Raw genomic sequence first — 16,248 nt, forward strand, 5'->3', positions numbered from 1 at the left:
AGTTGTGTGAAAACAGGCTGCTAAATACTCAAGGAGAATATCACCCTAATGGGTCTCACCTGTCACGCGCTGTTTACGGCTTCTGGGGTGCTTGTTGGAGTGGCTTCAAATAAAAAGTATTTTTATATACGTGTCTTCCCAGCGGCCTGGAAAATCCCTACACCTGTTTACCTGCGTGGTTTGTAAAGTCCAAGAACTGAGCTGCTCTGTGAGGCACTAGCTGAAGCTAAAGTCACGGGAGCATTCAAACCGGTTCACGGTAACAATGCTAACATGTGGATGTTAAGCAGGTGTTGACTGTGTTTGGCGACTGACTTCGGTGTGTCTGCAGGCCAACAAATTAGCACTAAGTACATTAGGGCTGATGCAAATGTTATTAGTTTGGCAGGGATTCGGTCATGATCAAATTATTTTGTTTTGTGCTGGATGAATAAAAAAGAACCATCAAAGCTGTTATTCAGACCAAATTTCATGACCATATATATTTACAATAGTGCCAGAGGACAACTAAGAGGGTCACCCAAGTTATGTACAGATACAAATCCCACTAATTCTTTGGTCTGACTAAAATATACAGAAAGTGGTAACATGGAAACCCCCAGCATGGTGCCAGTGCTGCCAAAAAGCTGGAACTGGCACAAGTGTAAATAAATAAAACTGGTTCCATATCGATGGTAACTAAACTAATAAACTTCATATAAAAAAAAGCACATGTAATCCAAAAAAAGTGGTCTTTAAATTTTCTTTGCTGTTGATGCCAAATACTGATAGTCTTAAGTCTTAATCACCTCTCATTTATTTATATGTTACTAAGAAAATGGGAAATAGGTGCAGTGAAACATATAAACACAAATGGTAATACCAAATACAAGGCAAAAACAATTCTAATGAAAAAGTTAATAATTTCCTTAAACACTTTCACTCTTCAGCACAGTCTGAACTCTCTTGGGCAGCTTTCTTATAATTTAAGAAGTCTTCAGGAAGAGTTCTTTGGAGTTCTTGAATCCCATTCAAAGCTCCTCTTTAGATGTTGGCAGGCTTTTGTTTCGCTCTCTGTTGAGATGATACTACACTGCTTCAATAATGCTGAAGAAACTTTGGATTCATCACTCCATAAGACCTGCTGCAAATAATTTTCAGTCCAGTTCTTGTGTAATGCGGCGCACTTCAAGCCTTTCCCCTCTTCCTTAAGAACGGCTCCTTTACGCCCACCCTTCTCCTGTGACCATGTCTGAGGAGGCTTCAGGGAAAAGTTTTTTGTTTTTTTTAAGTTCTGCCACTTGTCCTGTTTCCTCAAACTTTTTAAGGACACACTGCACACCATGCTGAGATATGCCAATTTTCCAGCCAAAAGCTCTTTGGGAAATCAACTTGTTGGCACAAAAATACAATTTTATACCTTCAAACTGGGTTATCTTTGGTATTTTATAAAGTTCTGAATAAAGAAATGGGAACAAATGATGTGTTTTATGGCAGTTTATTGGTTCTTTGTTAAGTTGTCTGTTATTTTTAGACACAAAATTGGTTCATACGTTGAGTTAGGTGCCTTTTTATGCCTGAATGATTCATAGGACATGGATTTGAAAAAAATCAATCCTCTAAAAATAGTCAGGTAAAACGACTGAATTGAAAATTCGAGAAAAAGCTGCCAATCTCCAAAGAAACGTTTTGAAAGACCTTCAGGAAAACCACCTTAAAAATCCAAGAAAGTCTGGCTCCTTTGAAGCAAAATATAAAAAAAAATGCTGGGTGGCTAAAAACTTTTGCACAAGTACATGGTAGCACTTGAAGTGTTCTGCGTAAGTGTGTTTAACGTGGCATATATTCAAACCGCATTATTGTACTGAAAAAAAGACATTCAGCTTACAGCTGAGGTATGACAGTGCTGATAGGCTATAAAATCATGTCATTTAATACCTCCTCTCACGCCTCCCTCTGTGTGGCTGCGTGGTCCCCATTAAGCCAATTCATCACCCCTTAAGAGAAGGCCATGAGACGGATCTGGTCTATCAGTCTCTGTGTTTAGGATATGGTTACTGTTCTCATGACCAAGGATTTCTGCCATATTAAACGTGGAAGTAAATGGCGAGGCCATCCAAACAATGGCTTTAGAGAGCGGCTTGGAGGAAAGCATAGCTTTATTGAAAATGAGAATTTATTGAGAATGCCTGAAAAGCCACTGTAGTAATCAGATATCAAAATATGAGCTCAGTGATGAAACATTAATGTAAGGTTTTGTCTGCCACTCGAAGCCAGTTGTTTGACGTGTCACTTTTCAAACAACCTCTTGAGAGTGGACCCCAGATTTGCATTTTTAGCCCCTGCTGCTGTAATGAAATAAGGTAGAGCGGAGCATATTTCAGTGGCCTGTCAAACCCACTCACGCCCCTTTGCAAAGCACTCAGAAACTTCATTTCATCGCCACCCATTCTCACGGCCATGCTATAAAATTGACTATGACAAAATTAGCAAACCTAGAGTGTTTGGACACATTCCCAATATAAAGGGTTTCTCTTTTTTTCCTCTTTGCAATCAAGCCCGGGAACATCAAACATGAAGTCTCCTTGAAAGTTATTCAGTCTCTTTGGCGACACTGCAGCTATAGATTTATGTAATCACAAGCTTGTTAGGGAGATTTCTCAGGCCCACTGACAGTGATGTGCACCGGGGTTTGGCAGACGTGACATCTGGGAAGCACAATTCTGCTGCACCACCACGCAAAAGCAATTAGAGATCTATATTCGCGGACAGGTCCAGACTTTGTTCTGTGGTGGAGGGATACACGGGTTTTAATGCCTTTATTAACATGACATGCATGTCCCACGTTTAATGCATGTCCCACAGACCATCTTCAGATGACAGTCAAGGAGTCATCATAAAAAGGGGGGCAGGAATCAGTGAAATCATGCTCCACAGACAAGTCAGGACATCAGGACGGATTTTCCAAGTGAGCTGTTCAGGGAATAAAATAGTGCCTAAGAAGATGCTGTGAGGACCATACTGTTTTTTTTTTCTTTTTAAACAGACAGGAGCTAACTAAAGTGACACCAGTTATCAGACAACGCTAAAGATACTGTAAGGAAGCAGAGGAGTATGATTAATTAGAAATGAGTCAGTTTCAGTTGGGCAGGCTCCACTCAAACACACACCACTTACTCTTCAGCATTAAATGAATCTCAACTGGCTAAAGTAATTAGTTCAGTCTATTAATTACTATAATCACCCATTATCATGTTGGCCTTCATTTGAACATGTTTCATGGATGTAACGAGCCTGTAGCAAAGCTGTTTCCAAAGGATATTCTCGGTCTGAGTGCTAATTATTTTGTAGTTAAAGGATAAGGATGGTGGTATTCTATATTTCTTATTGTCAACAAATATCATAAAACACAATGTTGGACTCGCTTCCCCCATCTGTGTTGCCTAGAATAAAGACTTTTTTATATATTTCTTTTTAAAGGGTCGAGAGTAGAGAGTACAAGAGATGAACGGTACTTGTGTTTTGCTCTGCAATCCCAGAAACGTGCGTGTGTCCGTCTGCATTTAACTTAAAATAGAGTGCCAATCATAATAATGAAGAAATAAAACTACAGAAATCTAAAAAAGATTGAAAAATAAACTTTTACAATTCCCACTTCTACATTTGTGTAACATACTAGACAGCGGGACACAGCCTCACTGTGGAGATTATACACCTGCACATTTTGCTCACTAGATGACAAAAATCTTCCACAATATCTCAGTTTTTATCTTGGATTATAATGCCAGCCATGTCCGCAGCACTAGGGCTGCAGGAGCCTTTAAGTCGTCCCTCTGTGGGCTGTGATGAAATAAGGATGAGGTCTGAAGGGATGGAAGTGGAGTGCGGTAAACACAGCGGCCCTGCCACCCAGCTGTGAAGGTGACACAGGGACGCTACACACAGAACAAGCCCTTTTGATTAATCACAGGATATTTACTGGCTCAGATCTAATCAAGGACCGCAGGATCACAGGCTACATCATACACGGCCCAGGAATTTACACAGCAGAGTTAACCTGTCACCTGCCACTGTCCTCTTCCCTACATCTATAAACACTGTGCGTATAGGTCGGCCAGCAGTTACACAGCGCATGCAGGCGCCTTGAAACGACTCCAAAAGTGATTGTTTTATTTCCGCTGCAACAATATAACCTGCAGTCAGATACTCAACACATGTCGTTTGATATAAAACCTTATGGCAGAAGGGAGAAAGAGCCATTTATCTCAAGGTAGTCATGGTAATGGGATACAAGAACATGAGCAGTTTTCCACCCTAAGTAAACTACAGCACGGTGTGCAGTTGACTGTCCTGCTGGCCTGTGTGCAGTGGGATTGTTATTTTCTGTTGAGGAGACGTAAACCGAGGGCTAATCCAAGATTACAAGCGAGAACGGATTAAGCAATTGTGATCTCTGCTGGCTTGTGACTTTTATAATCGATTTAACACTCAGAAGATATTTCGTTTTCAGCAAGGGCAGCTGGCAATTTTAAAAGAAACACTTCCGTTTTGGGGAACGTTTTACAATTTCATCTTTCCAAGACATGCAGAGTGTAATTTTTATGACTCTGAGCACTCTGAGGCTCTCTATTCATGGATGTCTGGGGAATCAATTATAGCTCAATTATAAACACTGAGGCTAAATAGACTCAGAACCTTCATCCTTTTGACATTTTTTGAATAAAAAATAGATAAATGACTTATGACTAAATATGAAAAAGATCAATCTGTAGCGTAATTTTAGTACACAGACTGTCTCTCAGCTATATGTGGTTCAGACCACTTCCAGCTGGTTGTTTTGGGGTGTTTTTTTATCATAACTTTGCTGTTGTGGTTCTCTTGTGTCATTTTGAGGAACATGAAGAAGCATAAAACTCTAAAAAGGCACATAGGCAGGCAAAAGTTATTGTGGGCTTCATATAAACCTCTATAGAGCTCTATAAACACCACTTTATATGAATATTGCTTTTCATTGCCTCTACACGCAAACCCCTAAACACACATGAATTTGTTGTACTTTAACGCTTAACACTCTAAAGCATGAAATAATTGCCAGAATTTTTTTAAAATTAAATATTAATGTGAAAATATGAGTTTTAATTTGTACCATATTTTCTAGATTCAGCAGTTATTTGGGGGGGGGTTTTCTTACTAAAAAAATGTATCAAGCAATTTATTTAGGTTTTTTGGTGTGGAAAAAAAACCCACTGATGATGAGGAGTCTGAAAAAGTCACAACATAACTAAAATGAAGAAGACTTGTGCGGTTTTATCTGCTGTGCATATCAATAATTACATGAATTCAAGTTGTAAAAATCATTTGTCTAAAACTGCATGAAACAGAAAAGGACATAACCTTTAACGTGACCTGTGTCCTGTCTTTTGTTGTTAGTGCTTATACAGACAGAGACAAGAGGCAGCGGTGGAGGTGCCGCAGCCCCGCCGTGTTTATAAAGGGGTCCAGATTAAGTGTGGCCTACGCCATTGTGTCACCTGGAAAATGTCACTCCACAGGGGTGAGGAGGGGGAGTCTTAGTTTGAACAGGTTTACAGAAAAACACAGTACTGGAACAGAAAAAGGCATTTCATTTTCTTTCTCTTTTTAAACAAACTAAAACAGACAAACTAAACGGGCCAGGATGATGACGTATCAAATATCTCCCTCGATCGTGTGTTAAATAGCCAGTGATCTACAATGAGCAATGGATTTTCTTTGTGCTATCGAGCCAGATTCCTGCCACAAAAGCCCTGAACAAATAGGCTATTGGATGAGAGTGTTTTTGTCTTCCCATTTCCAAGATATTTCTTGAGAATGACGAGTCACATTAGGAGCAGGGGGAGGAGTAATTTCTGTGTCACATCCCTTTAGCCCGACCTCACTGACTCGCCAACATGAGAGCGTTCTCACTAAAAATTAATCACATTTGCCTTTTTAATGGCATCCCTCATCCTGCTGCCAAGAATTCACAATCATCTTCCTGCTGTTGTGTGGTACTTCAGCAGCCTGGCATGTCTGGTGATGACAAAGTGATTTCAAGAAGTGTATCAATACTTACATCACCCCTCTGGCCCTTTCTCGTCACTGTTGACACTGCGGCACTCGGAGTAGGCCCAACTGGCAGGAGGCCATCCACTTTAAAGATAAACACACACACACACACACACACACACACACACACACACACACACACACACACAGATCTGCAGCAGTGGGTTTAAAATATGTCGTGAAATGAGTTAATATAGTGTTAGGAAAAACTGCATTTACCATGTTGAGGTGCATTTACGGTGAGAGACAGATCAGGTTTGTCAGGTGGCACCTATTGGGTTGAAAAAGTCACCGCTGTCGCTCAATGACATTTTCACGGTGTAACACAGAAGAAGGAAAATGTGACACTAGATGCTCTCTGTTATTTTTAGTGTGGCTTGAATAAAGAGAAAAAGAAAAGACAGAAGAGGAGAGCGATTACAAGTCCACCCTGAAACACCTCTGGGCAATTATTTGGGCTGTTAATTTGAAACATTATTTAAATTACCAGGACCTCTTATCTGAACCAACCAAAATCTGAATTTTCGGATGAGGTTTTAAACACTTTTGAAAACCCTTGGTTCAGTTTCAATGGCCACACCCAGACCCGATTACTGCCAGACCTGTTTAATAAAACAAAAAAACTCAAATAGAAACTGCCTGACAAATTTAAGTTACCTTAAAGATCTCAAAAAACAACGCATCATGCCACGATCTAAAGAAGCAGCTTAAAAACAAAATAATTTACATCCATCAGTCAGGAAAGGATTACAAAGCCATTTCTAAGGCTTTGGGAGTCACGTCATCACATGACAAAGAAACTTAAGGCTCAAATCACAATTCCTTGTTACCTTTAACAGAGGAAACATCTCGTGTTACATGACAACTACTAAAATGAATCTTAAATCCCCTAAAAATCACATAAAACACAGTATATCAATGCGATGATACACACACACTCCATATAACACACTCCTAGCGACTGTGCATGGAGTTTAAACATATGAGCATCTAAAAAAAAATTAGTAAAACACAAATCTAATTTCTTGTAAAGAACCGCGGTGCACAACTTGCAAACTGCAGAATTACGACGATAAGAAGACGCAAAAGTGTCTCCATGGCTTCTGCCATCAAATATTCAGACACACTTGTAATTCCTTGTGAGTGAAAAACCCTGTAAAATGGCTGGGAAACAAAACACTTGTGGTAAAACAATGTTCTGAGGACATTCTGTCAGATTCTTCTCTTTTTTACAGATTTCATCACTGAGCCACTGTGGCGTAAATGCTTTAAAACACTTTGACATAACATGCTGTGTCCAGAGACTCTCTGCTTGTGAATAATGAATCTGCAGTATGTTCTGAACAGCTGTCTTCTTGCAAGATGTTTTTTTTCCTCCAAGGTTTTTTGGTCGCATCCTGTCCTCGAGGTTTTGAAACCTGCATAATTTAACCGATTTACCTGCTTCTCGTGATGATGGCCACCGACCAATCGGTGATTCCTAAACTTGCAACAAGTTGCTGCGATTGGACAAGTAACGGAGAGTCGAGAAGTATGCTCAATTCTTGCAACCCCCCCGCTCTTCATATTTAATTCAGAGGTTGTGTATTTCTTTATGATTGCAACATCTGTTTGCTCCCAGTGCCAGCTCGCTCTGTCAGCCACCCTCTGTTCAATAATTCCTGTTCTGACCCCTAAGAGCCCCTGACATCACAGCGCCGGCTGCTGCTCAAACTTCACTGAGAACAGACACAAAGAGACAGGTGCCTACATGCCACCAAATCATCTGCCTCACAAACCTGGTTCTACATAAACACATCAGTGGTCATGTTGCTCTGGAGTAGGACAGATCAATCCAGTACTCTTCTTTCTATCGTTACCAAATGGCTGATGTTGGACATGGAAAGGGACTTCCTAGGACTAGACAAGTTCAATATTTGCATGAATGTGTCCTTGTGTCAGGAACTGGGAGTGAGAAAATGTGACAACTGCAACTGGCTTAAGCTTTAAGTAATTTATGAATTTTAATTCACCTTTATAGTACAGGCCTGGCAAGTTAATGCTTTAAGATCTAAACTACAACTCCAGCAAGGTTGAATAACACTGAATGTACACATATGAAGAGTTGGCATGCAACTAGTGTGACCAATCTCTGAGCTGTTTTTGTAGGGAATTATGCTCTGAGGCCAAATCATAACTTAGATCCAAAACAATGGATCAAATTGCAGTACTTAGTACAGAGATACTGCATGAAGTGGTCAACAGTGGAGAGCAGCTTACTAAAACAGTGTTGTAGCCTTGAGACACTTCACCAAAACATTAACTCTTGAAAATTGCTTAAATTAAAAGTTCTGTCTTTGAAGCATTCTGTACCTCTGTGTCTTTGACTTGTTGTATAATTATAAACAGAGTTGCTGAAAAGAGCTCAGTCCTTCCTATTTTACAAAAATCCTCTAAAATGAACTAGAAAAAAGACTGAAATAGAAAAGGTGATTCATATTTATGCATATTCATTCATATTTTGAGCTATTTATAATAACTCAATCCTAATCAGTACTCACTGTGCTGCGTGATCTCAGAAAGCACGTGGAAAAGAAAAGGAAAAATCTACACCGTCTCCAAGGTGACATTAGGAAGTTTAAGGTCTTGGGTACAGGCTCGGTTACAATATGGGATGACTTTTCTGCATCTGATTAACAAAAACACGAGTGAGAGAAATGCCACGCAAAAAAAAACAAAAAAAACCCTCAACACAAATTCAAGTGGGAAACCAAAGCTGGCAGATCTTATCCCAAAGAGCCAATCAACAGGAAAAATATGAACTAGTCATGTTATTGAACTGACTGTTTCAAGATTGTCTTTATACATATGCATGTGATTTAGAATAGCATTTGTTTTTAAATATTTACCTTTTTTCTGATATGACTTTATCAGTTTTGGAATTTTGGCCCACTCTTTAGAGTGTTGCTTAAGTCTATTGAGGTTTGCAGGCATTCATTTATGCACAGCTCTCTTGAGGTCCCAACGCAGCATTTCAATCAGGCTGAGGTCTGAACTTGACTGGGTCACTGCAACAACTTTATTCTTTTATTTTTCATGCATTCTCTTGTGGATTGGCTGCTGTTTACTGTTACTTTGGTATACAGAGGAGTTCAAAATATCAAAATGATATTTTTATTTCTAAAGTATAATTGTTGTTGTTATCCATGATTGTTTAAACTTACAGTTTTACTAAAAAAGCTGAAATAAGGCACATTATTTGTTTTATGTCAAATTACAGTTATTTACTTGGACTCCTAATCAGAAAAAAATTGTCTTAGTACTTGAATAATATCATGCTTGATTAATTTGTGACTCCTCAGAGAAGTCCAGTGTGACGGCTCAAATTAGGATAAAAGAAAGAAGAACACCTGTTTATTACTTGCCTAATAAATAGCAATATCATTTTCAGCTTTTACAGATTTCTATAAAATTTGTGTTTTCTTGTTTTTCTGGCAGGTGCTCTAATTTATTTTTTAAGAACTGTATATGAACAAACACACTGGATTTCAAGACTATTTCATAAATTACCAGAGCACCGCAATGGATTGCAGCAGGTTTACACGCATCAGGTCTACTTCCTGTCAACAATTATAACTGATCAAAGTATTTTGTCTGGTTTTCTCAGCGTGATCTTCATTGTCAGAGACACTGAAGGTGGTGGGGTCTATAACAGATGCTACCCACTGACCTTAGAAAACATGGCGGAGGGGCCAGATGTTTGGATGACCTCACAACCTTGGGACCAGCTGATGTGGCAGTGATGGAGATGGGTACTGGCAGAAGAAACTGATCTAGTGGCAACAAAGGTTCCCATTTTTCCCGCTTTTTCTGTTTTGGTCTTTACCCCCGAAAGTGGGCAATCCTGGAAGGCAGGAAAACACAGAGAACAGAGGAAGAGGGATATACAGACACAAAAGAGAAAGAGACATGGAGAGGACTGGTCAGTGGTGCTGACAGTTGTCACAGATGTTGAGTTCAGCACAAAACTCTGCCAGAAGCCATCATGTCAAAGCTAAGTTAGCTGAATGAACAAGAAGAACTGCAGGCCCTGCCACTTTAAATCTCGCTCAAAATTCAACAGCTGTTTCTTGAATGAATACAGATGCAAAATAATGATAATAATGTCTACTTAAAGCTCCTACACAGAAGTAAACAACCCTTCTTAACCACACCCTGCACGCATGACGTCTCATTAGCTTTGCCCTGTTGCAGCTCTTTTGGTAGATTTAATTTTAGACACAGGGAACATTTTTATGTTTGACACTGAACTGTCACAGGGAACATTTTTATGTTTGACACTGAACTGTCAGGAAAATAATAGCTTTTAAATATATATATATATATATATATATATATATATACACACACACACACACACACACACATATATGTATACATATATATATATTTGATTTGATATACCTTTATTAGTCCCACAAGGGGAAATTTCATAAGGCTGCCGACCATATATATATATGCTAAATAATTTTTAGTAATTTGTTTATTTCTTTAGATTTTCAAAGCACTAACAACACAACCAAGCAGGGAGTTTTTAAAGCTGTTAAAAACCCGTAAAGCATTTTTGTCATGTGTATCAACAGTGCTGCTTCAACATCATTTCTCCTCAAATCAACGCTTGTGCTTGTCGATTCTGGCATGTGAAATTCTTAACATTTTGACTGGGTGCATCTTGGCTCTGAGCATCTTCACTCAGCTCAGAGAATGTCTTTGTGCCAAGGCCACAGCCTGTGGCGGTTTTCCTAGTGACAGATGAGCATGTCAACATGTTTGTGTGTGCGTGCGTGTGTGTGGTGAAACAATAGGCCTGGTAAGCTGTGAACTGTGCTATCAGGCACAAAACTGCCAAGCTATCCAGTACGCAGTCTACCAGCGCTCTAATCAGATATTTTAAATCTGCATGTAAGTCTGTAAAATGTTACCAAGTGAATAGAGGTGCACCTGAGGGGACACACAAACAAAACTTTTGAAACACTTTTTTATTGGTCTACATCGTTCAGCCTCGAATTACCCTCACCTACAACAGCAAAGAGTGAAAAATAATGACAACAGAGAACTGCGACATCCGAATCTAAATGTGTTCGTCCTGTCTCCAGGCCTGTTGGCAAAGGGCAGCTCAGCTGTAGCAGGCAGACTGTGTGAACAGCAGACTATGAACATCTCTCCACAGGCCATACCAAGGTGTCTAATCCAGGAAACGCTGTGAACACACACCCTGTGGGCTCCCACAGTGCACCATGCAGCCGAGATCCAACCATAGCACTGCAACGAAACCATCCGTCTCACCTAACTAGTGTGTCTAATGTAAAGTTAGAAAAGTCTTCCATTTTTATGACACATAAAAAATATGCTAATAAGGTAAGATCACTCAGTTTGTATTCTTATACAGATCAGCTCAATGACTCATTTATTGAGGGATGAATATTAAATTAGGTGCAAATAAGGATTACATTTAAAGTGTAATATAGCTAGGCAGTTTTAAGATCTTGGACACAACGCTTATTTTTTTGCATGCATTAGATTAAGACTGTTGGAAAATTTTGATATCTTCATGAATGTCCAAAGAAGCATTTTAAAGATGCTTCGTGGATTTGTAAAATGAGTAAAGCTGGTTATTAAATTGTCTTGAATTTTTAGTTGATAAATATGAATAAACCAGTCTAAACTAGTGATATTTAATCAAATGCTGACTTTTTTACTGAACAGAAGGGTGACTTTATTAAAAAAAAAATGTGCAGAGATAAATTTATCAATAATTCGTTTACACATTTCAGCACTTTACCTGAAGAAATATTGCCAGCTCGTCTACGAGTGTGTCTGCTGTCCAGCACCTGTCAAAGCAGCTGAGTGTCACCCACATCACAGGGTGTTGCAAAATGACAGCTCCCAATGTCTGCAAAGATGAAGCCTCGGGAAGGAAAAAAAAACAAAAAACAGGACAGATCTAAATTTCATACTCCCAAGTATATCAAAGTGACTCCTGTCAGCATTGCATCAAAGCAGAGAAACAGGAACTGTTCATTTTTACAGCTCGGAGTGGGACTGTGGAGGGGCTTTCTTGTAGGGGGGGAAACAGGCTGGGAAGGTGAGCACCGTAAATTATGCTGGGTGACTTACAGGGAAAACGATGACAATGAAAAGCACCTTGTCAAAAATCCCCTTGTTTGGAAGTATGACAGCGGAGTGAAAATGAGGTCCTGACACAGGGTGAAGGGAGACAAAAAAAGTCGGTTTCCACAGATCGAGTTTCTTTATGTTGAAAAGCTGCATCCGTGTGGACTTCATCTGACACTGCAAGTCTGCTGGTGACAGTGCTGCCTGCATGGTGCAACACTGTGGTAACACCTGTGATTTCGTCTTAGATCTTTTCAGGAAATTCTGTTTCATCAGTTGCGTTTTTCTTTCCCTTTTCTTTTTTTTGGGATGTAGCCAATACTGGTAAAAATATCAATCTGACTCAAATATGAAAGTGTGGATTACAATTTACAACAGATTTTTTCATTGTTTTATTCGAAGGGGCCGTTTTTGTGGAGCAGAAAACAAGTGCAGACAAAAAAAAAAAGAGATCAGAGCTAAACACAAAATAACATTGACAATTACCATGGGGCAAGCCTTTTTACCTAAGAAAGCTGAATAAACAAGTGAGTGTCTTTGCCTCTATAGGCCTACAGTGCTACAAGATACAGAGATACAACTTGTGCGGAGATGACAAATATTGAGACTTGAGGCTAAAAGAAAACCAAGGCAACCAAAATCTGGTTTTGTCCCAGGGCCAAAGCCTGCACTGCACTGTGGGCCACTTCTGATTTCTGCACTAGCTGGTGTAACGCAACCAGCCATGCATTAGCATTGGCCCTCCAGTTAGAGCAGGCTCTTAGGATCCTGTCACCCGAACTTATCATACACTCTTGTTTTTCATGCACACACGGCAGACACAAAAAACAAACATGGAAGAGCAGCTTGCTAGCTTGCTTTTACTGGACACAGATCTCTTTGAGCTTCCTGTTGTCTTCAGATTATGTTCACATTTTTAGAAACATTTAATCCTGCTCAGACCGCTAAAGCATCTCCAGCAGGGCTGCTCCTCTACACAACATAAAAGCTTGAATCTACCTGAATATAAAGCTGCCCCATCTCCCTCACCACTTAGAGGGGGGGCCTGAGCTAGAATACAAAGTTCAACAACTGTGAAGAAGGAACTATTAAAGAGGACACACAAAGCAGTGACCTTGACTGACAAGTGCTCTTCATTCTGGCCATAAACAGCAGTGGGGCCTGATAAGTGTTCACCGGTGCGGGAAGTAATGACCTATCCGTCAGCAGTGGTTGGGCTGTGTGAGGTAGTATAAATGGAACATACATAATGTACAGCAATAATACCAGCACGCTCACAGCCTAATGTATTATCATTATTCTTGGGGACCAGGGTTTTTTCCCCCCTCCTCTAACCCCGAACAGCGTGCCTCAACAAGGCGGTTAAATGCCTTCCGGCCACGATAATTTTATTCTAATCTTTGTTCCATATTATAATTTTCATGGTCAGAAATACACCAGGAAGCAACAGCACGTTTCTATCAAGGGCTAAACAGAACACAGGTCATAACTGGGGGTTTTATGTGACTGTATAACCACTCGTTCTCAGTGCACCAGTCAATTTACGATAAGAATGGAGAAAGCAGTAAATTTATGTGTGATGGCCCATCTCAAACAACATCGTTATGTGCTGAACTAGCTTCTGATAGCATAGCTGAACCTTCTTAAAAAAGGTTATTGGAAATTCCAATATTTCCAACATTAAGGTACATTATCAAATTTTACTACAAAGTTAAAATAAGTTTGGGGGGAAAAAACAAAACACCTGGCGTCTATGTAAAAGCTTCAACCTAATACAAATAATTCAAGTTAAAGGCCATTACTGAGCACAGAAACTCCATCAACATCCTGTAGTACATACAGCTCATCATACTCAAATGTAATTATAGACAGACACCAGCGTGAGGAGGTACACTGCTGACAGAGTCACCACTGGACAGAACAGAGTCACTTCCTTCTCAGCTGATTATGCAAGTCTGCATTTACTGCAGACGAACGTGCACAGTATCAAACATTACACATCTTCAGCAGACAGATAGGAGCTGAAAAGTTAGACTGAATGTAAAAAACAAAAAACAAAACAATGAGTGATTTCTTAGCCTGCAGGGAAAAGTGAATATAAGACTACAGCCAGTTAGCTTAAACTAGCTTAAAAAATCCACTGCGTTGTGAAATTTTGATGATTTTGATACACATCATTCTTGACATTGTTGGATCATCTCATGCTTACTATCCCAGAAAGACTTTTTTTTTACATATAAAATAAAGTTACTATCGCAAACAGTCAGAAGCAACTCCTGGCAATCTTAGTTAGCACTCAGAATTAGATGCATCTGATCCTTTTAATCTAAAATGTATTTGAGAGAAGATTTTTTGAATTATTTTATGCCAGTTATGTGCTGCAAGCCAGCAGGGAGCCAGATGATCAGTTCAACAACACCTGTGGTACTCAAGCTTTATGACAATAAAGCTTGAGTATTTATACTGCATAGTGCCAAATCACAACAACAGGCGCCTCAAAGCACTTTATGTTATTATATTATTATTTAAGATAAAGACTCTACAAAAATACAGAGAAAACATCAACAATCAGACTATCCACTGTTATCAAAAATCTGGCAAAAGCGGGAGGGAAAAACTCTCTTTTAACAGGAAGAAATTTCCAACAGAATCAGGCTCACGAAGAAGCAGCCATCTGCCGTGACCAGTTAGAGTTGAGGGAAGGGAGAGAGGACAAAAGCTACGCTGTGGAAGAGAGTCAGAAATTCATAATTATAAATGACTTAGTGCACAGTGGTGCATAAACTGATAGAGTCAAAAGATGTGTGTGAAGGAAGAAACACTTCCCAGTGCATCATGGGAAGCCCCCAGAAGTCCAAAACTATTCAGCGTAACTAAGGAAGGACTCAGGTTTGTTCTCGACATTGTAGGGCACCAACAGACTGTACATAAAAAATGGACAGCTTCAGGTCTGAAACATGAAGAAATGTTTTGTTTTAAGCCTCATTAGCCAAAAGCATCCCACTTAGCAACACAATAAAGAACGTATGAACCTTGATAACCAAGATAGCTACCTCTAGAATTAGCAGACCAACCCTTTAAATATGGTCACACCTAGTTTCAAAAGATTAAGATGCGACAACCAAAATTTATAACTTGAGGTAGTTATGTTAAATTCCTCATACGTTCATTACATGGTGGCTGCTTCCATCTTTGATATACAGTCTAAGGACCACGTTTCAGTTTCTTATTTCCTAAAAAGGCAGAAAATTGTTGTATCACTCAAAGCTGCTGTAGTGGATATATAACATTTTTAAGAGACTATGACAAAAGTTTGTCTGATTAATAGCTTCAGATAAGTATAATCAACTTCAAGGAGTGGAGCATTAGCATTAATCTATTCATCGTGAGTCAAATGAGTCAACAGTAAAGTATTTTGTTTCTTTCACGGCAGAATATTGAACAAAACTTATCACATCCCAAAATATACCTAGTGATAGCTCATTCTGTCTAGTTGCTGTACTAGTTGTGCTGAGAGTAATAATGTAACGCCATTAATTAGCAGGCATTTCTGAGGCCTCCCACACACATATCGCATCAAAGTCACAGCCAGTGTCCTTATCCAAAACTCATTTCTACTCCACAAAAACACGGATATGCAGTGCTACTACGCAACGTAACATTCCCGTAATGCTGCATATCACAGAAATCAATTCCCAGATACATTTTCGAAAATACAGAAAGGGCAGTAGTTAAAATGTTGACTGTAAAAAAAAGTAGCTGTAATGGTTTTAGCAATGAGAATATTCTTGTCACATTTAAGCATTACAAATCTTGCGTGCATTCCCGTCTCATCTCTCCCAGGTATCCCTACAGAGCAGAGAAAAATGAAGGATGCCTCTAAAGCTTGGAGACAGTAATCTCCCCAGTGGAGGTCAAATCTAACATGGCAGGTTAGTGTCTGTGGAGATTGACAGCCTCGAGAAATACTGCTGCCAGGCACCCACAATGCACAGTGACAGTGAACACCTCCCAGGAAAAAGGCTGGTT

At 39.5% G+C, this 16,248-nt stretch overlaps 1 protein-coding gene across 4 annotated transcripts in view; it reads right to left on the reverse strand.

Annotated features, from left to right (window-relative positions):
* The window catches only part of LOC309714760 (uncharacterized protein), a 118,940-nt gene that overhangs the window by 74,823 nt on the left and 27,869 nt on the right, over positions 1-16,248 (reverse strand). The window contains exons 3-6 of one of the 4 annotated variants that reach the window (XR_014279014.1): positions 9,776-9,949; positions 8,607-8,734; positions 6,286-6,337; positions 6,074-6,150 (exon numbers count right to left, since the gene is read on the reverse strand). Coding sequence is in view for 1 of the 4 variants with exons in the window: in XM_082547449.1 (XP_082403575.1) it covers positions 9,776-9,949; positions 11,888-12,013 (300 nt within the window). In the remaining 3 variants the exon portion in view is untranslated. Of the gene's footprint in view, positions 1-6,073; positions 6,151-6,285; positions 6,443-8,606; positions 8,735-9,775; positions 9,950-11,887; positions 12,014-16,248 lie in introns of all 4 variants that reach the window. The other 3 variants (XR_014279013.1, XR_014279012.1, XM_082547449.1) reach the window with 3 other exon arrangements.

Source organism: Aulonocara stuartgranti, assembly GCF_965226115.1.
Source record: "Aulonocara stuartgranti genome assembly, chromosome: 9".
NCBI lineage: Eukaryota > Metazoa > Chordata > Actinopteri > Cichliformes > Cichlidae > Aulonocara > Aulonocara stuartgranti.